Source organism: Dermacentor albipictus, chromosome 10 (genome assembly GCF_038994185.2).
Source record: "Dermacentor albipictus isolate Rhodes 1998 colony chromosome 10, USDA_Dalb.pri_finalv2, whole genome shotgun sequence".
Classification (NCBI taxonomy): domain Eukaryota; kingdom Metazoa; phylum Arthropoda; class Arachnida; order Ixodida; family Ixodidae; genus Dermacentor; species Dermacentor albipictus.
Genome location: NC_091830.1, coordinates 13,417,048 through 13,444,824, shown reverse-complemented (window position 1 = coordinate 13,444,824; position 27,777 = coordinate 13,417,048). Strand labels below are relative to the sequence as shown.

General features: G+C 48.1%; 1 protein-coding gene and 1 non-coding gene across 2 annotated transcripts in view; one reads left to right on the top strand and one right to left on the bottom strand.

Annotated features, from left to right (window-relative positions):
* The window catches only part of LOC135915815 (Y+L amino acid transporter 2), a 132,815-nt gene that overhangs the window by 31,124 nt on the left and 73,914 nt on the right, over positions 1-27,777 (bottom strand). Inside the window, exon 3 of the mRNA XM_065448971.1 lies at positions 5,895-6,020. Within this exon, the coding sequence (XP_065305043.1) occupies positions 5,895-6,020 (126 nt within the window). The remainder of the gene's footprint in view (positions 1-5,894; positions 6,021-27,777) is intronic.
* Positions 22,986-23,057, top strand: TRNAT-CGU (transfer RNA threonine (anticodon CGU)). The gene has a single exon. It is a non-coding gene; the product is annotated as a tRNA-Thr (tRNA).

Sequence of the window (27,777 nt, the reverse complement as noted above, 5' to 3'; positions counted from 1 at the left end):
GCTAAGACATACTTTTCTTTATACCTCCCTTCCTTTCTACCTGCCTTCCTTTCTTTCTTTCTATCTTCTTTCTATCTTCATTCTTTCCTTTCTTTCTTTTTTTCTTAAGCGATGCGTCATACAGGAGTTCCACAACGGTTTTCACATGGCGATGGCTGTGTACCAGTGTGTGGTGGCACGGTCGGCATCGAGGGAACACAGAGAGCGGAACCGTAGAACATGCAGGAACACGCGTCGGATATAGCGGACATGATTCCTGGATACTAAGCTCGGATATAGCGAGGCCTAGGCTTCCAAAAAGACTCTCGGTTATAGCGAAGGAATTTCACCGGATTTATGGTGAAGCGTTTGCAAAACCCCTAATAGATTTCGTATAGTTGGACCCCTAGCTAGCTAGGACTTCCGAAAGGTTTGGGCAGAACGTACACACCTGATAAACCCAAACACGTAAAAACACAAAAACAAACGCACAGTATGCCAAGCCAGCTCAGTGGCTGTTGTGTTGCGCTGCTGAGGTTAGCCTCCCTTTTTAATATTGCCCACTGTCTGAGCCTATGTCTGTCTGACTGAACTTTGCAAGTAGATGTATTTTGTCTGTGTATATTGTGCAAGGGGGCCGGGGCCCTTGTCAGGCGCTCTGTCACCTTTAGCCTCGGCCCCCTCTTAGACTGTGTCTGAGGAAACAATATAGAAAGAAAGAAAGAAAGAGAGAGAGAGAGAGAGAGAGAAAGAAAGGTCGGGGGTGCGATCCCGACTGCGGCGGCCGCACTTCGATGGCGACGATATGCAAAAAACCCCCGCGCCGCTTAGATTTCTACTTGTACGTTATCGAAGCCCAGGCAGCCAAATTAACGCAGAATCGCCCATCACTACATCGCGCCTCATAATTAGATTGTGGTCTTGGCACGCAAAACACTATAGAATTTAATTAGTTTATCTAACACACGCACACACACGTACGCACAGCAACTCCGGCGCACGTACACTGTAAAATAATTTACACCCTAAAAATGAAAAGGGTGTAAATGAGTCTTATCACTATCACCCCTAGGGTGTTATCTATATAACGGACACCCTAAGGGTGCGTGTGCGTTATAGGCACATTTACACCCTTTTTCATTTTTAGGGAGTAAATTATTTTACTCTGTACCCTGGTGTACGCAGCGAGGCTGAACGTAAACTGCTCGTCGGCCTGCTGCACCCTGTAGATGAATAGGACACGGGTTCGTTTCGCAAGGCTGACTGTCAGTCACTCTCCAGTGCTCGCGGTAGTACGCGGTTGACGTGACCGCTATTCACGGGCTGTTCCGGCTGTTGGGCTCTGTTGCCGTTCGCTTCTTCGCTGTGTTTATCTTAACCGTCAACGCTTTCCACGGAACAGTAATGAAGGATATTAACTTACGGTGTTTCGAATAAGGAAATTTCTGAATCGAATCGAGTACGAACTTTCACGAAGAAACGACGTCCGATTATCGAACGAAACGCCAAGTATAACTCCTCGTTTATAAAGAGAATGAAGTATAGTAAGGTCCCGCCGAGCCATTTTCGGAAAAACAGTGACGAAGGCTGTAGTTAACATTATTTGATGCATGCGTGCGATGCCTTTTACAAATTGGCCTAATCTCGTCTACTGAGGAACTCATAAATGAGAATCAGTTGCAAACCGATTGTATATGGCGCACCACGGCAATTGCATAAATGGAACAAACGACCACCTGGTCACCGGGTGGGCCAACGGAGGAGAGCGTAGTACAATGCAGCAACTGCACATCGTTTTAAAGGGGACGCGGACACGGGGAGATAGAATAAACGCGTAACAGCTTTGTAATAGAACGATGTATCTGCTACATATATCACTGCATATACTACGGCTACGTTCCAACGTGCCCGGTTGGCCAGCCTTCGAAACTATATAGCTAGCAAGTTAAGCTGTATACTTATAAACCGTTTCTGAAATAGCAAAGTGCGCGGTCGCTATCACCGCAAGCAAATATTGGGAGTGGCTTACCTCGGCTATGCCAGGATATACGTAGCGAAAGCTAAGGCTAAAGGCTAAAGCTAAGGCATAGCATGGTTAGCCTTGGTTAATCTTGATTGCAAGTACAGGTTAGTCTGGTTGTCTAGCTATGTTGCGGCGTTTAGCCAGTCGTTCGGCGCGCTGTTCGTCTGTTTCCTGGGCTATTCGTTTCCTCTTCATCTCATTCCGATGGCGATTCCATGCCTCCTCCTGCTTATCAGAGTTGTCGCCGTCCATACTGCCGCCTCAACTGTGGTTGCGGCGCACGCGAGCTCTCCTTTTCAATCCTCCGACATGTTATCAGGCATGCGACGCAGCTGGCGAAGCGAGCGGAGGCAAACGCAACGACGAGGAACGCGGTGCGACGTCATGTGCCTCCTCGGAGCCCGGCCACGGCGAAGTCGCAAGTTCGCGGCCAGTAAAGCTTTCGCTTTGAAAGCTTAGCTGGTAGGCCAGGAACGACGCAAAAGCGAAATACTAATGGCGGCGCAGCGCCATGTAGTTCCCGCGTCAGGTCTCCGTGCATGATGTCATCGCGATTTTGACAGCATCTTCTCGGCCCCTGTTAATTCTTTACCGGTAAAGCAGGACTATACTTTCCATTGCAAAAAAGGATAAAAACTCAGCCTAACAAGGTTCGAGCAATTTTCCTGCGTGGAAACCGCCCGAACGTGAGAACAATGCTTTCGAAAGCTATGCATGACGTCACGATCGATTGCGTACTGACGCAGAGGCTTCGGGGCGATATTCAAGAACAGGATGTAGCTGCCGCCTTCAATTCTATCTCTACTCGTAACCAACCCTTAATTCTTGCGCCAAATGAACTAAGGTTGCGTTCTTAAGAAGCCCATTGCCTGCCCGTTACAGAAAGCTTGCCAGGAATACTACATATAATATGTCGCTTTGGTCCACAAAAAAAAATATATATATATATATGCTTGCTATCTATATACGGACTTTTTGCCTCCCTCCATCGCCTCTCTGCTACCAATCGGCACACATTCTTTTCTGCTCACTTTCGGCAGGGTTTCTGTCAACAGCACGATGAAGAAAGTGTGCAGAAAGTCTGCAGAGCCTCCGTTGCGATCAATCAATGGGTCAATCAATTTTATTATTATTAGAAGTTATTACAATCACAAAGGAAACGTAATACAGATGGAGATCTCAAAGCAAAAACTGTCAGGGGACCTCCTGTTATAACATCTATAATTATATAGAATATGCGAGTAGCAACGAAGGTAAAAACAGCGTGAAACAGGTTGCAGTCACAGGATGCAGAACATGTTTCAACTGTTCTCTCAAAAGCGAACTCTATAGCTGAACGTGTACAGAGCAAGGCGCAATAGACAAGGACAGAAGAAGAACACTAACAGATGACTAATGTTTCGTGCGTGATTCGGTTTGGTTGACCTACATACGGCAGACTTGCTGCGGAAATGAAACTTACCCCCGTATGCAGAAATGCAACTTAAGTTGAAGCCCATGCTTGACTTGATCCGAGTGACGCCTATCGGGAACGCGCCGCAGGAAACGCAGTGAGCGTCTTTGGGCACGTTAACGCCAGGCGTCATCTAAATCAAGTCAAGCACGTGCTTCGACTTAAGTTGCATTTCTGCATACGGGGGTTAGTTGTGAGTGGCGCCGGTCCTGTCGTTTGTGCTCTTCTTCTGTCCTGGTCTATAGCGCCTTGCTCTTTGCGCATTCAAGCACGAACAAACTAGCCCAAGCTAGAGAGAGAGAAAATAATGCAGAGAAAGGCAAGGAGGTTAACCAGAGGTAGTTCCGGTTGGCTACCCTGCACAGGGGGAAGGGTTAAGAGGGATAAAAAGAGAAACAGAGTGGAAGGGGGAGATAGAAAGAAAGGGAGACAAGCACGAACAAAGCGCGTACACTACAGAGTTACACTACACTAGACTACACTACACACTACACTACACTGCACTACACTCACTACACTACAGAGCTAGAGTTTTAATTAAGCTCTATAGCGATTCTTCGTTAGCGTGCATCGAACGACTCCGAGCCAGACGTCGGGAACGGCACCGCCGACCTATAGTCGTCAGCGTGTTCATGCGATGAACGTTGCCCGTATTCGGGGCCACTTGGCACGAACTGCCTGTCACGCAGCTGCTGGCTTCAACGGCACCTGCCAGGGATACGATTTACGGCGAGAGCTTCTCTCCTCTCCTGATCCTCTCCCCGCAGTGCTGTGGACGCGTTGCGAACCTTATGTAGAGATGTCGCTTAAGCCCCTCTCGCTCCCCCACACCCCAGCCACTCGCACAAGCACGTATGCACAGCGGTACAGAATCTATATATATATAAGCACGACAATTCGTGTAAAGGTGATCGTTTTTTCAAGTCAGTTGAGTCGTACGAAATGTTCCTTTCGATGCTGGCGCGTCGTGCTGTTATATACGGTATGATACGGTATGTTATGATATGGTATCGATGCGCGTGCACGCGGCTCGCGCGTGGAAGGTTATAAGGCCGAGAAGCACAGCGCTCTTTGGCTGCAAAAGCGACAAAACGGAGTGAGGACGCATGGTCACGCTCCGTTCGATCGGCTTCTGCCGTAGTCATGTAAGGGCGGCGTCCTGCCCTTACATTCTGCCCTTCCGCTGCTGGCTTTCGTGCCAGCAGCGGAAACACCGGGGTCCTCCACTACGGCGTGCCTCATAATCAGAAAGTGGTTTTCGCACGTAAAACCCCATAATTTTCTGTTTTTCTTCTCTTCAATACAGTCCCCAACCAGGCAGTTATCTGCTGAATGTTTTGATTCTGTCCTGGTGTACCGTGTATCCCTTGATGCACGCGTCTTACATTTGTCGCCACCAATATAAAAAAAAATATTCTAAGCAAAATTTCGTGGGGACATTGTAGCAGTCTTCATAGATCCGGAAGTGGCTTGTGTATAACAGCACACGTTTTTTATACAAGCTTTCAGCTTCAAAGCATTCGTGGCCGATAAGCAAGATACTATACAGCGCCTCCTCGTCCACCTATAGTTAGGAGGCAAGTGTGTCGTGAAACTGCTTACTCATTCGTTATGTGTGTTTTTCACTGAACGTTATAGTTGCGAGTGTTAAGGCTAGCCTCATATTGGCGTGCATGTATTCCTTCCTACTTCGATTTCGCCTTCGTGTGCGCAGCTTAAAAATCTAGGCTCACCACCCAAGCTAATTCTCGAATACGCTCAAGAAATAACGGCTACACTAGTTACCTCTATTGCTTTGTAATGTATATGTGGGTTTTGGCACATGTTTGTAATGCCGTAAGGCTTCTTTTTCTTACATTAAAAGAAATTGGTTAATTAACTGAATTCCTAATTGATTTGTTGATATATTGGGGGGTTTGTGAGCTCTGTTGTATTGTGTCATTGCACTTCTTGTTGAAAAGAAGCGTCTTTTTTGTGTAATACTGTGAGAGAAAAAAAGATTTAATGATACGACATGCAGAGAGGTAGGCCTGAGGTACATTCCTCTAGCCAGCTACTCTGCGTTGGGGGAAGGGAAAGAGGGAGAGAAAGAGGGAACAGAAAGGCGCATGATGGGTTACGATGCTGAGGAAAGGTGTAAAGCATATAGTAAGCTGTTTGGACAACTTAAGGCCTGCAGTCCTGGTTTGTGCTTTAAAGAAAACACGGGCTGTTTATTTTTCTGCTAGTACCCTGTTTTTTGCACTTATTGCAGCATATATATCAAGTTAGGATGAGATTTGGCACCACTAGCCGTGATTTCCACTGTAGCGCTGTCTATGGTAGTGGTGAGGTCTCCCTGCAGTTCTTGAACTTCAGGACGTCCGACTGTGTTAGTAACGCCGCGCCGCCATCTTTGTTACGCGATCGGCAACTGAATGCACGCGACCTTCGACTCACCGTAGCACAGCTGCACAACTCCGGTGATGATGATAGTGGCCAGGGCGATCAGCTTGCCGTAGGTGAAGAAGTCTTGCACGCGCGTCGACCACTTGACGTCCCAGCAGTTGACGAAGGTCAGCAGTGCTGCGCGAGAAAAGGAAAGTTCCGATAAATCGATCAATTCATTAATTGATTGATTGAACGGAGCAATAACCATAGCTAACATAATTTAAAAAGGGTGACTCCGACAAGCGTTCGGCGTGGCATTTGTCCTGAGACCTTTCTTGCATCAGTTATGTCAACACCACTGTTCTTGCTTTGTTTGACCCGACGAGACCAAGAAAAGCTTTTCCTAAACCACTTGATTGATTGATTGATTGATTGATTGATTGATTGATTGATTGATTGATTGATTGATTGATTGATTGATTGATTGATTGATTGATTGATTGATTGATTGATTGATTGATTGATACTCCAATGGTTTATTTTTCTTGAATTTTTTCCAAGAAAGATACAGAAGCTAAAGGTGTGGCAATACCTTTTGATTTCAATTGATTGATTGAACAACCGATTTTATCTTTGTTAATTCAGTCGGCAGTCGTAATTGCAACAGAGAGATTTTGCGGTGAAGGACACAGCAGTCCATAAAGGAACTTTGCTGCTTGTCGCAACTGCCATCGTTACTCAGTGGCCACAACAAGAAAAATAAACACATCAAAAAAGAAGTCTGCTCTGCGTTCGCTCCCAGAACGAGCAAGCCACTGCAGTTGTCGCCCTCGTAATCGTGGTGTCAAAGCTCGTCTCGCGAGGGTCGGTGTGCTCCAATATGGTACGGCGTTAAAACCTTCCGGAGAGGTGTCAGTGCGGTTGATAGATGTACACATGAATCATACGCACGCACGCACACAGGTGCGAGTATTTCGCAGGTCGCTCTCGTCACACCTAATGGCCACTGAGAAGTGTGGACCGGTTGACGTTGCCCCGTTTCGCGTGAGACCGGAAACCCTTTTGCGCTCCTTGAAGCTTTTCCTCTTGCTTCGTTGCCCCCCCCACCCCCCCCACCCCTTCCATTTGCGTGAAGCACAACGAGCGACATTCAGCGCGTAGCTTTGTGTCTGTGTTATGCGTTAGATTGTCGCGAATGTGTAAGCGCTTGTGCAGATGTGTTTGTGTTGCGTGTGTGTTGTGTACGCATTTGTGTGTGCTGTGTGTATAATGTATCTGCTTGTGTTTCGTCTAGACATTGATCGATTGAACGGTTGAATAAATGATGGACTGATCGTCCGTGTTATTCACTGCAAAAGCTACAATACGGACCAGCGTGCCTGTAACCTAGGGATCAAAGATCTATACTGCGTCGCTTACTAGGCCAAGATATACAGCGCTAAATAAAGCTCGTGTCGAGACAAAACAAGGTTTGCATTGAAATGCATTCAGCTTAGTTGGGTGCGCTGCTAAGTGCGTACTTTGGGCCGACACACTGCAACACAAACAGCGTCCCCTTTTCTCAGACGCGGTAGAACACACCACCTCTCTCAGGCTAGACTGTGGTGGTCTTTCTTTTTCTCTAGCGCCGCTTCAAAGGCCCCGTCGCTTAGTCCATCGACGAAGCAGGAGCTCGACGCCGTCTGCGTCCCCGCCACACAGCAGACGGTTTTCTCAAATAACTTTTTGGCACAGATCCTGTCCCAGACGTGGGAAGAGCAGACGACGCCTGCCAGTGGCGGTGATGATGTGCGTCTGCTCGTCTGCTACGCCTTCCTTCAGCTGTGTGGGCATGCCACCTTCATCCTCCTCTCCCCGTCCAATCTCCCTGGCTGTCTCTTGTGGGTGCGTTTATACCGGCTCCCTCGTCCTCCTAATCTCGGTGGATCCACGCAGGCTGCGACCTCTCCTTCTTTCTTTGTTTCCCCCCCTACAATCCACGCCTCACGGATCTTCGAGGGAGGGCCCCACGACGGTGCCGCAAAAGACTTCGGAGAGCGGGAAGGTCGACCTGCCGGGCGCGGCATCGTCTGCGTCTCGCAGACAACGACGAAAGCGGCGAGGCAACCCCCGCTTGTTTCTTTCTTTCTTTTTCTTTCTTGGCACGAAGACAGCCAAGCCAAGCCAACAGTGACCGAAGGGTTTGAAGCTGCAGTGCAGCCGTGGAACCGGCTTCTTCGGAAACGGCGCGGCGTCGTCGCTTTTGACAGCGGCCCACAATCCCACCGCATCGAGCATAATGAAGCGTACGACTCACTGCCTTTTGTATTTTATACACATTTTTTTTATATATAGAAGCAGACGGCTTCGAATGCGCCGTCTGTTCAGACGTCTGTTCGGGGACGGACCTTACCGTCTGAGGAAAAAAACAAATTTGAACAGTCTATCTGAATGGCGCTTTTTTTTTTTCTTTTTCGCTCGCCTAGAGTCCCGCTTTGTGAGACCGGTTTACGGCTTCGGTCAAGCATGGTTCGTCACTGGTCAGCACGCCGAACGGCAGACAACGTGAATGGCCACACTTCGAGTGTGATTGAACGCCGGAGACTCTCAGATGAAGGGAACGATCGGACACGGAAGGACATATATACGCGTTTGAACGTGGGTGTGCTTGCAAAGCGAACGAACGGAAACCAGTCCCGAATGGTTCATACGGGTGCAACGGCGAGAGGAACGAAATAAGTCGGAAGCAAGTAGCGCGCTGTCAGTTTTTGATGAGTCACGCCGTGGTCTGGCCGGCAGGTCGCATACAGGCAACGTGTACGAGCTGAAACGTGCACGAACACTTCCGCGTTTGTAACGTAGTCCTGATTATATGCACATTTCTCCGGTTAACGTTTTGGTGCGCTCATTGCACTCGAAGAACGAAGCATGACCTGAGGACAGTGCTGAACGTGCTGAGTCATGCGCAGAACTCACGGCCAAATGAATAAATAACTAAGTGCTGTAGTTATTTCGAAAGCATAAGACAAAAACACCGATCAGCGACCTGTGATTAGCAGGAATGGTATGCTTAATATATGCCTCACGCACTTCCAGGTATTTTGCCCACTGCTTCCTGGTTGGTTCAGCTGGCTCTAAATGCTGTACAGTCATTCTCAAAACTAACACGACCATACATGTGCGACCGGGGCTCATGCGCTTCCCATGATGGTTTAAACCACAGTATTGCGAAGGCGATTGCCTCCTCTGAGTAAATTCCTGATGCGTCTTCGGCATCAGCAGAAGCGACTCTGTTCACACTGTTTGTTCTCTTGCTTGAACTGAGTTTGGCCTCACAAATTATATGATAATATCCGAACCCGTACATGAAATAGCTCGACTGTCCAAAAGCACCTGCGGAGTGCATCTCCCAAAATGTCTCAATACATACCACGAGTGCCTAATAATAACGCGAGAAACTGCAGTCGTTATTTTTAAAACACTGCCGTGATTTGGCGCGAACAGTACATACTGAACAATGGTAAGCTATCCATAAAACTGAAGCGTCTCGCAAACTCAACTTCAAACTTTTATAGCCGTAATAAAATGGTGATGCGAACAAAAAAGAAATACTCGAGGAATTCTAGACGAAGCCGGAAGCATGTCATCAAGCTTAGGCCACGGCGAGGTCAACTAAGGTCATTGTACACCCGTGAGGAATATCAGGGGTAACGTCCAATAGGCATATAAGCACCGACAGTAAGCGCTTTTAATCTGGTCCGATGCAGGTTCTGCTAAGTACCTGGAACATATTTGCAACAAAAAAAGTTTCGCTTATTTAGTAGAACCTTTAGTAGCAATGTGTTGAATCAAATTTTAGACAAGCAGTTTGCAGCTCAACGGTTCATCTATATGCGTTTCAGTTCATATCCGGCACAGATGCTGAGTCACCATTATTGGTTCAGTCTTTCAGACATATCAAATTTTGTTTGAAGCGTGAAATACATTTCTCTCGCCCATTTATCTCGCCCTCTTTCTCTCGCACGTAATTACGTTTTTGTCGCTGTAATAAGCTGAGTCATCGTGCCTTGCATTTAGTAAAGCTAACTTTTTTTTTTAATTTGCTATCTTCGAATTTTGACTGATGGTCTATCGCAGCTGATCATTTGACATTTCTTTAGGCCCGAGATTTGTTTCCAGACATTTGGCAGGGGCTTATAAAAGCATGATGTTACACTTAAGATTTGACGTACATGCTAATTACCTTATTAGGTTGTGGCTAATACATGCAGGAGACACCGGTTCAACATCTGAATGTGTCACATTCTTCTGTCCATACATATTTCTTATTGCTACTTGCGTGTTCAATATAATACTGAGAGTGAGTGCAAACTACAGCGTTTCCCTAAGGCAAATTAATCGAAGAAATTTCACCTGCAAAGGCGTCACGATCCAGTGCACAAATGCACAAATAGCCTTTGCTACTATGAAGTCAAACTCTCACAGTGCAAACAAGGAACCTGGAACAGTTCCTAAAACTCAATCTTCTACATTTAGACTCCTGCTCCGTATCCACATTCCGTACTTGGTCATTGACTGCAACATACCTCCTTCATTCGGATTATTGTCGTCATGATCACCAGCCCATTGTACGTTCACTGCAGGTCCAAGGTCCCTCCCAACGATCCCCCAATTATACCCCTGTCTTGCAAAAGTTTGCTTCATCCTGTGCAAGCGAATCTCCTTATTCAATCACAAAACCTAGTGATTATGCACCGCAATCGACTGCGTTTACTTCTTCCAGCGGACCACCGGTTATGCACCAAAAACATTATACGACTTGCTCAACTGCGCCGCTTGGTCTTCTCGTTGAATTTTGTCAGTCAAATTGACCAGCTGAGCACTTTGTTTATTGTCGCACTATCTGGACAGCTTGTTGTTCCAGACAGCCTTATCGATGCTCGCAGACGAAAACATATGACCTCAACGCGTACGACAGGAAGTGGACGACTCGCCTTACCGACTGGCCCCCCTAGAGGGCATCCAGTCCGACAAGACGCACGTCGCGTGAGCGAGCAACGTTACACGTCACGGTGGGAGCTTCGTCCGATTGCGAGCGCGGCCACAGGGCGGCGCTAGCTGTCACCGGAAATCAAGCTCAGGTGTATTGCGTGTTGTTCGCTACGGCGGCTAGGGGTATGGTCTGTCTCGCATTGCAGCCTATCGGTTACCTGCTGCCCTACGCGGAGAGGCCAGCTGAAGGACTACCGTCTATATATATATATATATATATATATATATATATATATATATATATATATATATATATATATATATATATATACACACACACACGTGTTTGTGGATACGGAGTTGACGCTGACGTTCTGCCATCTTTCCGGCGTGGGACTGAGTGCTGTTGGTCCGCGGTATGCGGCAACCGAAGATAGGCGCAAGCAGCAATTTCTCTCGCCTCGGAGTTTCGGAACTGCTGCGCCACCGGATCATGTAACGAGACTGCGGTTTCCACACGGACGTTGTTCTTGTACAAGAAGCATTCGCAGAGGAGACATTTCGATTTTTGAACCGAAAGCCAGTGAGATCTAGCCGGTTCGGAAACATCGTTTTCTCGGTGTGATTTTAGACTACCAGCTTCGCTGGACTCATCATATGACCGCCCCAGCTGGAGGGCCAAATTAGTTGTGTCATAAATGTTATCTTCGCAGACTCGTAGGTACTAAGTCGGGTGGAACAACTGCAACCATGCTCCACGGTCACTCAGCACTTGTCCGCCAGAGAATTGCTTAATCCCCCCTCCCCGGTCATTGTTGCAGAAATTATCTGCGACGTCCTTTAACCGACTGTTACAGGCTAGGAGTTTACGAGTCATACCCATGGTCATATTCATGCGCGTTGAAGAAGTCCATCCGCTCACATATGTTCCAGCACGCCGTTTCGCAGTCATGCCAGAATCTGTGGAAACCTACGTAGTGCCCCAAGATGAGCGGTGAAAAATTGACGAGGCGAAATGGCACCACGCCGGCTACTGAAAAGGGTTTCCGCCGCGATCGATAGGCTGCGTTAAAGGGCGACTCCGGTAATTTTTCGATGTCCACCGATCTTGACAAAATTTTGAATATACGTTCTCGTTTGCATTTTTATTATCTATGCCAAACGATATAGCTGCGAGTCACATCGCTGCAAACCGAACTTGATCGCGGTGTAGGAACCGTGCCGAATGTAGTAGCATCAAACTTTCTACTCAGTCAGTCTCGATGCGGCGAGCGCAAGTTATGCACGAGCAGTGACGTTTACCTCGCGTTTCTTAAAAGCAGCGTATACTTAGATGAAATTTACGTCTGTATTTTTCATTTTTTGCGCTGCATGTGAAGGTCCGATCCCTGCAAACGCTAGAAAAAGATAGTGGCAAGCGTCCAAGCGCCCTAAATAATTTAGTATAATGCTTGTCCCCACAAACTAACTTAAGTTTTGGTGCCTGCAGGAGGAGGGTGCGGCATGAAGGTGCATCATGACGTCATGATACGATGGCTCGCTCGAACGGTGCGGCCGACACGCGAGAGCTGCCAAAGGAAAACCTGCGGGGCACACTCGTTCTTGATTATTTTTATTATGTAAGTATCGTCATCGTTGTCCCACAGCGTGAGCAAATGGTGCTGTGTCGTGACGTCTCGATAATGCCGATGACACCAGCTCCGGCATTTCAGGAGTAGCTTAACTATTTAAAAAAAATTGAATTCTGGGATTTTACGTGTCGGAACGTTACGATCGAGGTACGGCGCATAGTTGCTGGCTCCAGATCAGTTTTGACCCCCTGAGAGAGAGAGAGAGAGAGCAAGTAGGGAGGTTACCGAAGGTACAGTGTACTAGATAGGGTATTCTAGTACACTGTACCGAAGGACGTGCCCAGTTGGCTACCCAACACTTAGGGAGGGCGAAAGGGGAACGATAGATAAACCTGAAGTTGCTTAACTCGCACCCAATGCGCGGTAGACGAGCGGTTTTTGCATTCCATCATCATCATCATCATCATCATCATCATCATCAGCCTGGTCACGCCCACTGCAGGGCAAAGGCCTCTCCCATACTTCTCCAACAACCCCGGTCATGTACTAATTGTGGCCATGCCGTCCCGGCAAACTTCTTAATCTCATCCGTCCACCTAACTTTCTGCCGCCCCCTGCTACGCTTCCCTTCCCTTGGGATCCAGTCCGTAACCCTTAATGAACATCGGTTATCTTCCCTCCTCATTACATTCCTCATTCCTTCCCTCCTCATTTGCATTCCGCTCCCGTCGGAATGCGCCCAGCAATGCAACGCCATGGCCCCTGAATTACCGCTGTGCGTAGCTTTACTATCAAAGTTAAACGTCTCATAAGTGTTGCCCCGTCCTTTACAGCTGTTAAGTCTCGTCCTTTTACGTGCGAGAAGAGTATACGATGGAGCTTTTACAACTTCGAAGTTAGGTCACTGCATGCGCGTGTGCTTGTATGTGTGTGTATGCATGCGCGCGTGTAACTCTCCGTACTCCACTGTCATACCGCCAGGTGCGGCTGAGCGATGTGTCCGTTTCAACTATTTCTGTCTCCCTCGGCGTTGATTACGCAACTGTGTCTCGACACGCAGCACTTTGCTGATTTTGCGTCTACTGTCGCCTTTCGGTCTCCCTCTCTCTCTCTCTCTCTGCAGCTGTAGCGTTTTACTGCCTCATTACCGTGGTGACTGGCGTTCGCAATCTGTCTCCCCTGCAGTCGTTGACCGCCACGTGTGCTTGCGACAGCGGCATTCTGTCTACGAAACGGGGGCTGATGACACAGAGTTTTACATTGTCCGTAAACGTTATTAGGGCTCGCTGAATACCGCGTTACCAGAGATGGGTGCGGCAGCAACAACTAAATCCCCTTAAACTTCGTAAAGTTGTGCCACGCTTTGAAGAATGCCGCCTCCTACTCGCGTGCTCTGGCCGAGGCCGACGCCGCGTCGCTATTGGCCTAATAGCATCACGTGGGCGCTCGCGCCGTGAATCAGCGCCATTTTTGCTCGAGAAGCGTCTACGAAGTGGCGAGGAGCGCATGTTGGCACCGTTGCTAAGCCCGAGCAGTGTAGGCGGCGCCACGATCGAGGAGGGAGCGTAAAAGAGAGGAGAAACGAGGAAGAGTGAAGGCGGAGGAGGAGGAGAGTGTCACTACGAAGTTTAAGGGGTTTTAGCAACAACACTGCTGGAGCGACATCTTGCGACGGAGAGCTTAACCAGAGAGCTCAGAACGCTAACAATGCGGTGACTTTGGATATTCGGCATGTCTGCTAGTGTGAAGCTTCGGCGGCGACGTGACCTATTATAACGTGCGGCCCTTTTACGATTTTCCTTTGAAGAAAACACGCACGCAATGCAAAAATGTTTCTGACTCGTTGTAGTTGTACAAAGCGTCACTAGATGCCGCTGGAGCTTTACGAGGTGCAGGCTGTGGCAGCGTCCAGAACCAGTCCTGAACTAAGCGGTACGCGCTGAACAATGGAGGGTAGCAACCCTGCAAAGCAGGCGGTTTAACTGCGTCAATGGAAGACCGGGGGACAAGTGTCCGTGGCAATGTTGGTGTGCGTTGAGGGGACGAAGTCCGCCACTCTTCCTGGAAACACCTATGTAGTTCTTTGGGGTTCTTTTTCTTAATTTTGCACAGCGGTCATTATAACGGCCCCCGTTTCAAAGGGAAATCACCACTTCATCAGCGTCATCATCATTAATAAGGGTAAATGAGACGTGCACCCAAACGTAGCTAAGTGCTACAAAAGATGATGATGATCATCATCATCATCATTCATCTTGCAGTTCGATACGGCGATGATTATGATGATTATGATAATAATGATTATAGCGCAGCATAAAGGTACAATCTAAGTGTTTGGCATTCGAGTGCTCCAGCAGAACGTCTCACTAACAGCTGGTGTACAAAGGAATTATGAAAAAAAAAGAAATTAGGAAGATCAGTAGTGTAAAGAAATAGTGCTATGAACACATGTTCAAATATTTTAATACAAGATATATCCACACATCGAGATGATGGCGGTGGTTTTCAACGGCGGGGTTGCATTCTGGACACCGCTAAATTCCTCCAGATTGCCGAATTCGCCATATCAATTGTCAGGTCTGACTGGCTCACAGGGTATGTTACGGTTTCCCTGATCCGCTCAGAAGCGCCGAACTCGCTTCGAGCCGATTGGCTAAAGGAAAAGAACAAATTCAATAACGCGACAGCATTTTCCAGTTGCAGGAACACGCACCCAGGACGTGCTGGTCATTCTGTCTTTGTGTCGCCCGAACTAACGCGCCTCATGCCTGAAAACGAAAGCTCCAACAGGGCGGACGCATCATGCCTATGGTCAAGTAATTTAGCGAGACCCTATTGTAGGGCGGACGCGCACAAACCCACGAAGCCACGCACGCGTTATCTTTTCGCTAAGGAGCGGGCTGGAAGCGCCAGCGGCAGTGGCGGTGTGTATACCGAGTCCGGAGTCCGCCGTCAATGGCGGTAGCTCCGAGATAAACGCAATCTCGGACATTTCACGCAAGGCGCTCGAGAAGAAAGAGAGAGAGAGAGAGACGGAGACGTCGTTTTGCCTCGGGAAGCCAGCCGCGCATTGCAGCTATCTCGCCACGCGGAGACGGGCCACATGGCCCCTGTTTATCGGTAGAGCCGGGTCAGAGTGTTCCAGCCACGTACTTCCACGCGCGGGAAACTGTGTAGCCCGTAATACGAATTGTGGCGATCGCTCCAATAAATCCCCAAGCCTTCATATCAATTTTTGTAGCGCACCGACAGATGAATGAATTATGTGGTTTTACGTGCCAAAACCCACCCTTTGATTATGAGGCGCACGCCGTAGTGAGGGTCTCCGGATACATTCTGGCCACCAGGGGCTCTTTAACGTGCCCCCAATGCATGGACACTGACGGATAAGAAGTGTACTTGCGTTCTTTATTTAATTTTGCTTGGTGATAGTGAGTTAAACTTGATATTTGTTTTTGCTTATTCGTTAAGCCCGTTCTGTGCAGCTATATGTCATGTGTGCCTTAGAGATGTGCGCTCAGCAAGCGTTTTACTTGCGAGAGCAGGTTATACACTTCATGCTTGCACTGATTCGTAGTCATCTTGTCTGAAGCTTCATGTGTGTCATGTGTTCATTCAAGCAACAAAAAAGAAAACGAGAGCAAGCGAGATAGGAGCAAAGGTGCGCACTGGAAACTCCGAGACAACAGACATCATTCTCTGAGTGCGTGCTAGGTGGCGCCACAGTACTTACTCCGCAGCAAACGCACCGGCTTCGAGAACGAAGGGGCGTAGTATCTGCACACTGCTAGTGCAATAACACACTGCAAGTTCGGGGACGTGTGCAACTGGAGTGGTGGTTTGCGGTCACGTACGTCAGGGACACGGGGCGCAAAGATTTCGGCGCACCAGGTTTCCTTAAAGCGCTGCTATTTTACGGAGAATGACTGTTAATGCTACCTTCATCGCCGATCCATTTCGGTCCGTCTGTTGTTGCCTCTCATCCTGCGCTTGGTAATTGGTCTATCGAAACGTTTTCGGGGTGTTCAGCACACGCAAGTTCATTCTAGGTGACTGTACGGTGGAAACAGCCTGTCTCTAAGAAAATGGACAAAATGCAGCGCAGTAGACCTAAAGCTTACGTGGTCAATAAGAGCAGACGATAATGTTGACACTGTTCTTAGCCGTTCGCCGTTTTGAGCGAAAGTCTTTGCCAAATAACCTTTGTAAGCTGGTCCGCGTCTAATAACCTTGTCCCGCCGAGAACAATTCACGCTAGTAGAGCTTGTCGAAATTCTGTTTCCGCTCGCAACCGTATGGACACAGCTAGCCCACGCTACAGGAACCTTTAGTTAGTTCAAACCTAGGCTAACCGGAAAGCTTCGAAACATTGAGCACGCAAATTGGTCATCGAAAAGAATCCTCTCGACGAAAAGCGGAGACGCGACGTGAATAACCTCGCGGCTATCGCGTGTTTGCATGGCCCGCGCAGTGGCCGCAACCCCACGATAGTGCAGTGTCCGGTCAAGTTTTGCACCGCCGCCCGCGTCGGAACGGGCGCAGCCAATCAGAGAGCTGGAAAGCGATCGAGTCAGCTGCCGGAACGCGCGACCTCAGCGTCTGCGGATGCACTCGACCTTGCCCTATCACGCCATCTATGCACGGCTGCTGCAGTGCGAGATGCCGCCATTTCTCGGATGTAAGCCAGCCGCGAATAAGATTCAGTAGCGATTCAGCGGTGAAAGCGAGAGAGAGAAATGCGTGAGCACTAAGTGACACCTATGTGATATCCAAGATCCGTGATTTAAACCGTGTATATTTCGGATATAAAATAACATTCAGTAAAAAACTTAATAGTAGTTTTCTTGTCTAAGCGGAACTACACGCGATAAAACAAGATGCCTCTGCACAGCAACACCGGGCAGAAGACGTTGTCGTCTGCTGAGATGCAACCACAAATGTGGCAACCTGCGCCGAGGCACCGCAGCGCCGCGCAGTGTCCGAGCTTGTGTGCATATACCCTACATACATGTTTCTACCCGATGACCGGCTTTCCACGCACACTTCACAGGCATACAATTTTCTACTTTGACACACCTAATGCTAAAAAATAAAGTATAATGCGTATGTCACGAACGCCGCGTCATATACTAAAACGCTCCGACGCCGTTGCGTTCGAGTGACATCTTTTCGCAACGGAGAATGATTACGTGTCTGCACGGAGTGACGTCAGAAGAACGATGATGTCTCACCGAACTCGTTAACGAGAACAGATAGTGCTTCTTTGCCTCTGACGGTTGACTTCGGGCGTTTGCGCACCTAGCATCAGATTTGCCTTGTGTGTCTGTGTGCGTGGATAGCGGCTACAACACCACTTGAAGCTTCAGGAACAAGCGCTATAGCAACAGCCCAACGAAGTGTCCTCGGAAAGGTATGCGCAGGCTTAGAAAATTGCTAACCGCATGCTGGGGACAAAAACGAGCGACACAGGAAAAAGACAGCGTTGACCGATCGACGGCAATGAGGGTGGTGACAATAACCCTTCGGGCGGTTGCCGCCGAGGACGTTAATGAGACATTGCAAGCGTTGACAGCCGCTGCTACAGCTTGTTTAGGCAGTGTCGCCATTTTTCTTTTCTTGCAATTTCCCGGCGAGTTCGCCAACAGCGCGTCCTCAACGTCGCCGAGCCTCAGTTCCCCTCGTCGTCCTCACCTTCCCCGTCAGCCGCGGAAAAGAACACGACCCGCCTATAGATACGATAGCGCATGGCACATAATACACAACTGTATGCGCGTGGCAACATCGTTTTAAATGAATGTCATTTACCAGTCTAAAGCGATTTAGTACTGTCCTTTGGTGGCGCCCGTTTTCTGCCTGCAGGTAACATTGACGGAAACTCGATGATCACTCGATCCATGGCCTCTAAGATCCGAGGGAGACAGACCCCCCCTAATCTCGGAGGCCACGATCACTGGTATGGTGTGAATGAGTGCGGCTCCAGGCCTGCATGCCGCAATTTATACGTACACACGGAATGAAACTTGTCTAGAGTTAGTATATAGAGTGGTCTAGTGGGCGGCTGTAGGGACTGTGGCAGCTTCCGTAGCTGCCACATCGCGGTAGGCTCCACATGTTTCTCTTATTGCCCAGGAACCCAGCCTGCGACGTGACCACGTGTGGTCTCAGTGCGGCGTAGGCCTGTGTTTTTTTCATTTTTTTTCTTTCTTTGCGCGATAAAAAAATGGTGGTCAACTTGGCCGACTGACCGTTAAAGGAAAGTGTGATTCCAATCTGTGCGGAGAGTCGTTGACACCGGCAACGTGATGCCTGCCGTGTAAGCTAGATTCGTCGGTGTCCGTTATGACCGCAGTGCGTGAGAGGATACCAACAGCGGATCGCCGTTATCGCATTCACAAAGTGTAAGATTACCAAGCGTGACTCCACCCACGATGAGACGCAGGAGGAGCGGTCGTCGTTATCAGTTCAATCTTATTCATCTTACGTTATGTCAGGCGGACCACCGCGGAGCGTTTATCTCGGGCGTGTGAAGCTGAGCAGGCGCAACTGCCGCATTTCCGAAGCTTCTATCACGTGTCTTATATACTGGGTGTTTCAAAGTCCTCCTGACAGTGCTACAATACATTGAGTCTCTGAAGAACATTACCAGAGGGAACGCGCTGGCCCTACAGAATTTCCTTGGGGACAGCAAGTCAATTGCAATTCGTACATTCTTACGAACTAAATATTTGGGTGGTGTTGTCACGGTGTTGAACCCTATATTGTGTGTTTGATGTCAAGACTACTTGAACCATGACATTGGTGTGTGACGCGTACGATACTGCTTTTCTTGCACAGTGAACATGAACTTCTTATTGCTTATCGTGGGTGCATGAGAAAAAAAACAGTCTTTGTCTAATTTACAATTGAGTTTTATTTTTGTAGACGTATAGTTTGTGTGTTTGCGGTACGTAGGCTTGTGAGGAATTGGGTAGTTTCAATTTCTTAATTGCTTTGGGACAGCCGGCTTTAACGTTGCGCTTGTCTTTCCATTTGTCTGCAGTTATTAAACAACTACAATAACGAGATCTATCGAAAGAAATTCAGCTGGAATAGAAATTATGTGTAGCAACAGAATTTGTCAAATTTTGTGCTTGTGGCAACAGACGTTCTTGTGGCGTCACTTATTGGGTCATATATCTCGGTAAATTTCAAAGTAATCCTACTTTTTTTTAACACACCAAGGCAATACTACACGTGAGCTCTGCCTTCAATGTCTTTAATGAACGTGTACACACAGTTTATACAGAGACGTGTAAAGAAAGCAAGACTAAGACATCTATTTTTTTTTATTTCACTGAGAATTAAAAACAAGAGCCCCCAAAAAGGAGTCAAGCGTGTAACACGAGATCACAGGGTTCCATGCGCACACACGAACAAGTCAACCTAGCTACTAGTGAGTGTGAAACACCAAAAGAAACCATACAAACTCAGTCACGCAGTCGCCAAAAGACACCACCGTCTCTAGCAAGACACTCTAGCAAAAAATGGTAATTTCTTTTACAGACAAAAGCACGAGGGAGGCATGCTATCACAGTCATTGCGTAAACCCAGATCACGGCTAGCTGCTTCCGTGATTTCGCGAGACGTTTGATGGCTGTTCCTGCCGATTACGCTGGCTTGGTCAAATCTGGATCGGCATCCACACCATTTGCGGTGAATTTGCTAGGAATCCTGAAGAGCCGTTTTTCACGTTTTTATTATGTTTGCGCAGCCTGTCATTCGTTTGCCTGCTTGCCCCACATAATTTTTGCCGCAGGTCAGCGGGACACAAAAGGTGACCGCAGTTGCACAGGGAACGATATTATTCCTGTGATTTACTTGGCACGTTGTGAAGGCCTCGATAAAAGATTCGATCAAGGACTCGATCACGATTTTCAATGACAATGAAGTTGTTCAAACGACTCACGATATGATGGAGGCAGCCGAGATCATGACCACAGTTGCACAGGGATCTAACTAATTCCTGTGGCTTAATTGGCAAATTGTCAGTTCCCGTCAAATACATGATCAAAGGCCCCATCACGTTGACCAATCGACATGTGCAGACACGGAGAGGACCGAGATTGCGAGTTCAAGCAATGGCTGTGCTACATGATTTCATAGTACTTTTGTCTGATAAGTATCTTTCCTATCTTGCTATAGCGTGTGATCACGTCGTGTGAACCACTTCGTTCGAGCAATTCCACCTTGCTGAATCAACGCCAAGCTGAATGGAGGCGCCGTGGCTCTCCCATTGATTGTGGTCCCTACCATTATGCTAGGCCTAAATGCTTCAATTCGTCTGTCACGCGTTCACAGTTCGCGGAAGACCTCTTGCATCGTCATGTACGGCGGACCTGTTTCAGCGCTTGCCCTTTGAAAGACCGCGCTCCCTCCGATCAAGCAGCAGTAAAATGCGCTTGACTACAAGTATTGTTCGACGACTCGTTTATACGCCCGTGTGAGATCGTATATTTGAACAGGCCAGTGACGCCTCCCTTTTCAGGTACGCAGCAGTCTTGCAGTGCAAGCAGCAGTCGCAAGACGCGATCGCAAAGCATTTTGTGTTCAACTTGACTTCTGACCTCTGGCCTATACGCTTTCACAGCGCGACGTCTTTTGTTGGTCGCTGGCTGTGCCCACGCCTTCGGCTTCTCCGAAAGACAGGGCCAGCGATCCGGGGGGTCGGTCAACAGCCGCTACGGCCTGTCAGCGCAGGATGTCAGTGAGTGCGCAGCTACGCTTGACATGAATGAACGAACGGCCTGATTGAACGCCGACGACTCATCTAATCGGTTTGCCTTTGTACTCTAGCGCGTTCATAGCCCTGAAGTCACTTGCAGGCCAAAGTAATGGGTGTTCCAAAAGTAGTAATAAAGGTAAACATTCTGGAATTTCTGAAGCATAGACAGCAGTCCATAGTGGCGCTTTCCACAGAAATACGTAGAAAGACGTGATAATTTCTTATTAGCCAAAATGTTTTGTTGATGTCCTAGGAATTATGGGTAGTACGCAAGTACTACCCTGAGCTTCGTCCTTCTCTATTTAATTTGCAAATTGACGGTCTTCAACAAATTATTGCGTTATAAGCATAACAATTTGCAATTGATTATGCATGCGCACATACACTTATTCTTTTGCTTTAGAAAGCTGACTTAAGATGTAGATTGCAACATGTGCGCTGGATGTACTTCCCTTTTGTTTGTTAGGAAACTCTGTCTTATTTATGGCCTGCGAGATTGGGCTGCTCGCTCGGGATTCGAGCCGCCGATCTCGGTTACCATATTTTATTATACGCGCAATACCGAGTCACCCGGATTTACGGATAGTCGAATGTTGCCTGCCACATATGGGTGGGAGGGGGGGGGGGGGAGGGGGTATAGCTTCAGGCTCTGAAGGGCGGGCTTTGAGCCGCAGCAGAGATGGCAAATTTTCGCGGTAGTTTTTGTGAAACAGATCTATTGCGGCACGCGAGGGCAAGGGGTGGGGGGGGGGGGGGCTGCAAGTAGTTCCGTCTGCGTCCCTGTCGTCATGTGGAACGTACAATTCCGCCAATTCCAAGTTTGAAAGAGAAACGTGATTCGACGTTTCGTCAGAACCGCGCCGCGTATGTGGTGGAGCCACTTTCGAAACATTTTGAGCCCCTGCGTGCAGCCTTAATTCATTGATGCAGTCTTGACAGGGATGTCCGAGGAGACGTCAAAAGGACACTAAAGGTCGCCCCTAAATCAATTTAAACGGGTAAAATATCCTTTCACAATTAAACTTCTCTTTTTTTTCATTCGGCAGAAAATGGTTCGTTTTTTTTTTTGGCAACTGGTTACGATACCTCAGCGGCAGAAACACGTATGCCGTGACGCACATGACGTTGAAGTGACGTTGAAGTGACGTCGGGAATTCGAAAAGTACGTTCACGCCTTCTGGGCCCTCTGACTTAGGCAAAGCAGGCTCCCGAAGCTTGCTAGGTGCAGTCATTCGTTATCCTATAAAGCAATGCAGCCATTTTGTAACTGATGGAAGAATGAATAGAGCCGTGTGGACCCGGTGTCAAAATCTGTGACGTCACAGCATGCGGGAACTTTGGGACGGCGTCGTTATACTAGCTCTTATGCGTCTTTTTTTTTTGTCGCTAATGAAGTTTCTTCTCACGTTAAGCGTGGCCGCATTGTTATTGCAGAAGCCCAATTTACTACTACATCCTAACTAGCTCTTCCTTTTTTAGCGTGCCATTAAATGGTACGGCCATGGGTGTTTCACATCCATCACCACGGCCACGGGAGGCGCTGGCTAACATTCCCTACGAAGAGAGAAACGATCACTGAGATATAGGCAAAGTGTTAGATTGCAGTAGTATATAATAGCTGGTTAGCTCAAGCAGGTTGCGTGACTATTTGTCGCCGCCCCGTCTTGCAGGGGGCGCCAGTAGAAACGATCATCATCAGGGCTATCTTGACTGCAGCGTAGAGAGGAGCAATTATTGAGGAAAGACAGAGAGGTTGGCCTGTGGTAATAATATCATCGAGCCTGCTACTCAGACCCGAAAGTAGAGCAGGGAAAGAGGAGAGAAAGAAGGGTACGAGGAGAAAACGGGAGAACAGCCGCCGCGGTAGCTAAGTGGTACAGCATCGCACGCGTTATGAGAAAGACGTGGGTTCGAATCCCACCTGCGGCATGCACGGTTGTCGTTTCGAGCGCTTTCCTTTCCCTTATTACGTCGCCACGTCAACACCCAAAAAAGAACGCTTAATTTATCCACTGGTATTGCTCGGCTTCGCGGGACCGTAGGTTTCGCGTCGTCGTTGTCTCATGTCACGTGACACCCTGTTTGCGTCAACGCAGGTTCGCTTGGTGCGTCAAGACAGACAGGGCATGTCGCGCGTCACACATGACGCAACATTTCGTCATGCAATGTCGTTGTCGGCGGGGGCCCCCGTGAAACCGGATACACGAGCATATGCATGCCGACCGAATTCCGAAGTACAGCGGGCTACGAGTACAAACTATTTGCGTCTGCCGATGGGGGGAAGGATTTGACCGACACATGAACTGACTGTCGAGGGGAAGGAGAAAAAGAGGGGGGAGAGAAGTGGCTTCTGGAGAAAGGCGAACCCCCGGCTAGAGTGCACCAGAACACCCTGCCCCGGCTGTGAGCCTCAGAATAGAATCACGTGCACAGCGATGCGGGCTTCGAGTTCAAAGGGAGCAGCGGTCTCACCGCCGGAAGCACAAGTCCTGTGGGAACCGCCGCGGGTGCCGTTTTTACTCACGTAAGAGATGCGCTTGTACTTTTTTTGCCCTTGCAGTATAGATACGATGCGGGCGTTACGGGAGTCAAATTTATCGTTGTCACCGCGAACATTGCAGCGATTGCTACACACAGTCTGCAGCTAGTAGTCAATAAACTACTAAGAATTTTTACTAATTATTTTAGTGAGCTTCGCTAAGAGGAAGTTTTACCAAAGGAGCTTTAATATAAAAATATCTGAACTGAAAAATTAGATAGAAATGTCATATTAGTAGGAACAAGAAGAAAGGGAACCGAGGGGCCTGATTTTTATTAATCATATCATAAGACGCCGACAAACAAAGACACCAAGGACAACATAGGGGACATGTGCTTACGAATTGAATTAAAATATGATAAAATATTGAAAAATGAAAATGGTGAAAAAGCATACTGGCCGCAGGCGGGGAACAATCCCACTTCCTCGCATTACGCGTACGATGCTCCTACCTACTGTGGCGCCCTTTTCCCATCTGCTTTCTGGGGTATCTATGTTTTACTAATGATGGGAGTGTTAGCCAGCGCCACCACTCACGAAGTCATTTCTCTGATTCAATTAGTAAGCACAAGTAATTTACCCTACATTCTCCTTGGTGTCTCTGTTCGTTGGCTTCTTTTGCCATAGTAGTAGTAGTAGTAGTAGTAGTAGTAGTAGTAGTAGTAGTAGTAGTAGTAGTAGTAGTAGTAGTGTCGTACCCTTTCGAAAACACCCATTATTGTCCTCTTACGTTTACTGTGTCCTTTTTTTCTTTATTATGCCCAGCTGTTCCCTTCGACCCTTCTCTGTTAGATACCTGCGCGCTCATCGCTTTTACATACATTCTCTTGTAGTTGGCTTTCTTATTCTTCCTCAAGATTTGTTTCCGTCTTGCACCAGGATGGGACTTAACACGAGCGAATACGGTATATACGAGCGGGCTCTCCTTTGCGGTGCCGTGTGCAAAGAGAGCGAATGAAATCGCAGGATGTGTATTGTCGGTGGCTCGCCCTTCCCCCCTGTCGCACCCCTTTCTCAGGCCAGGCGCGCCTCCCAGCCCGTGACGTTGCATCATCCTCTGGTTTCGTCGGCGCCTTGTGGTCGACCTGCACTGCAGTCCATTGTCTCCGATGACGCGTCGCCGGGCCTCTGCGGAAGCGGCGTGGCCAGTCGTTTTCGATGTCAGACCCGCCGCCGCGTCCTCATGTGTCGTTTGTTGCGTCAGAAAAAAAAAAAAGACAGGCACAGTTCAATGCCACGATGCATATGCGAGGTCGAATACTGCGAGCGTCCCGTCGCAAGCGGTTTGTCCGCAAGCCTACAAATGTGACGTATATTTTACAGGTTGCTCCGAGTCGTTGCAGTGTGTTTACGGGGGAGGGTTTTGCAAGAGTGCTGTACTCGGAAATCATTCGTGTATTTCAGAGCGGCGTATGATACGTCAATTTTGTCCGCTTTAGATGTCTCGATAGTTGCTGTTTTTGAAACTGTGATGTCGTTTTTTATGTATATACTGTCGAGTCAGAGAGATACCACTTTGTCTCGAGTTTCAGGCAACTTAAAGCTCCTTGATGTCTCTGTTCGATGGCTTCTTATGCCATAGTAGTAGTAGCAGTAGTAGTAGCAGTAGTAGCAGTAGTAGTAGTAGTAGTAGTAGTATCGTACCCTTTCGAAAACACCAATTATTGTCCTCTTACGTTTACTGTTCCTTTTATTATTATGCCCAGCGGTTCCCTTCGATCCTTCTTTGTTAGATACCTGCACGTTCATCGCTTTTACATTGCTCCGAGTCGTTACAGTGTTTACGGGGGAGGGTTTTGCAAGAGCGCTGTACTGAGAAATCATTCGTGTATTTCAGAGCGTCGTATGATACGTCAATTTTGTCCGCTTTAGATTTCTCGATAGTTGCGGTTTTCAGAACTGTGATGTCGTTTTCTTTATATATATTGTCGAGTTAGTGAGATTCCAGTTTGTCTCGAGTTTGAGCCAGCTCAAAGCTCCTTCTTGGGTACGATGTCGCCCTCTCAACGAAATGTTTCGAGCATTCCTTGCAGAACAACGATGGCATCGTGTCACATCTGCATGTAAACATGCCATACCTTGTGCCCGCAGAAACATGGGCACACTTGCGGAGGATACGGGACTTGCACAGGCGGCATTAGATGGCAGTGGGAAGTATTGCGCGGTACAATGTTAGCCGCCACTCCCTTGCACGTTCTTTTCAACGTCGCTCTAAGCAGCCCGTGTATGGGTGCGTTTTCCAAGCATTATCTAATCTTCACTTATCGTTTTTTTACGCTTTGTTTGTAGCACCGTCGTCTGCTTCCGCATTGCGAAGCAGACGACTCAGTCGCTTATGAACACCGTCCGTATATTTAGCTAGCTTAGCTGATACGTAGCTTGAGTAGGACTGCAAGGAATTAGGGTTTCGAGGCGCAGTTGGCAGCGCCCAAGAATTCTTGGCGTGGTGGCGACTGCTCTGAAAGAGGCACACTCAGTAACAAAGGACAACGAACCCTCAATTTGAAACCTCGTGGTCTTGGACGATGCGCCCCGACGCCAAGAAATTTTTGAAGTCCCGCCCACGTGCTTCCGCGGCATTCCGCATCCCATTCTTTTGTGTCAGCAAACGCCGCCGTCTGCACGCGAGTAATCTTGGTGCCAAATATGCGGCCGACCGCGCTTCGCAATCCATGCAGAGAAACAGAGGGTGAAGCTGAAAATGTGATGGCTGCCTCATCACGCGGCCGGTGCATTTGTAACGTCCCCTAGCAACGGTTATTGTATTTTCATATAGCGTGTTGAAGCGGAGTATAGGACCTTCTTTCGGTAACATAGGTATACTACCACTGTCGTCTGCACAAGGCTTTTGCTATTGATTTCTCCTGATCAGATGCCGTCTGCATGTCACTTCTGCTTAGATCTCTCTTGATCAGATCAATGTCGTCTGCGTGATGGATACTTCTGCTTCTGATCTCCCCTCATCACGGATACGTCATGCTCGAGCGATGCGTGGAGGATATAACTAGCCTGGACTAGCAACTGAATTTTTCAAATGCAGTCGTACACGCAGTCTCGCAAATATATGGCGGTTAGTTTGCATCATCGAAGAATTCCTGGCGTTGCGTTCTTTGTGTACTTGGTGTTCGTTGCCAGTAGGAGAATGCGTTGAAATAGTGGGTCAGCAAATGCTTTTCTCTGGCGCAATCTCGGAGCCCAATCTGCAACGGTCTGAGCTTCGCACTTCCGACGGGAAAGTGGAAGCAAACGATGCACCTAGAAACAGACGACGCCCCCATGAACATAGCGAGGGCAATGCCCTTACACAAGCGTTCATTGACATTAGGGCAACTTTTTCTTTTTTACTTACACTGGCTACGCGAGTGAATGGTAATGTAGGAAGTCGCCGTTCTTTTTACTTGGTGTAGAAAAGTGTAGCTCTGTCTACCTACGCAAAGCCATTTTTATAGCTATAGCGTAGCATGAAATCTAGACTGCGGTTTCGATTAGTGTAGGCAGCAGACGACAAACAAGTATCCAGGCTGGCTTTGCAGACGCGTGGCGCCATTTTGTCTGTGAGTGTCGGCGCTGGTGTAGCCACGATATTTAATATCCGCTGCAACGACGGTAGTGAAGTGCTGGTGTGACCATGTCTCACGGAGGATAATCTTTTAAGAATATAAAATTATTTTACTTATGGATGATACGGGCTGTTTCAGACTCCGCGTTGCATTACACGCATTGAAAAGTTGTTTTCCTGCACTGGGCATTCGCGATGTATTTTGCAGCAGTTTGTGTAGATTTGTTGATGAAAAGAAACTCGTACATTGGCGCTTAGTTTCAAGCAAGGGCATGTATGCAGCCAGCAAGTGCGAAGTCAGACGAAGTGCGGTGTCAGGCGCTTTTCGTCTGCCAATACGAAAGACAACGTGCTGTCTGCTCTGGTTGGCTACAGCGCAGCGAGTCAAGTGCAGCACACGACGTCATAGACTCTGTCCAAAAAACACTACTCGTCTACAGGAGCCTGCACGAAGTCTAGGTAAAAAAAAACATAGCCCTACCATTCTTCAGGTCGAGCTGCTGCGTAGAAGATAATTGAGCACTACAAGAGAATGGTCTTGAGAAAGAAAA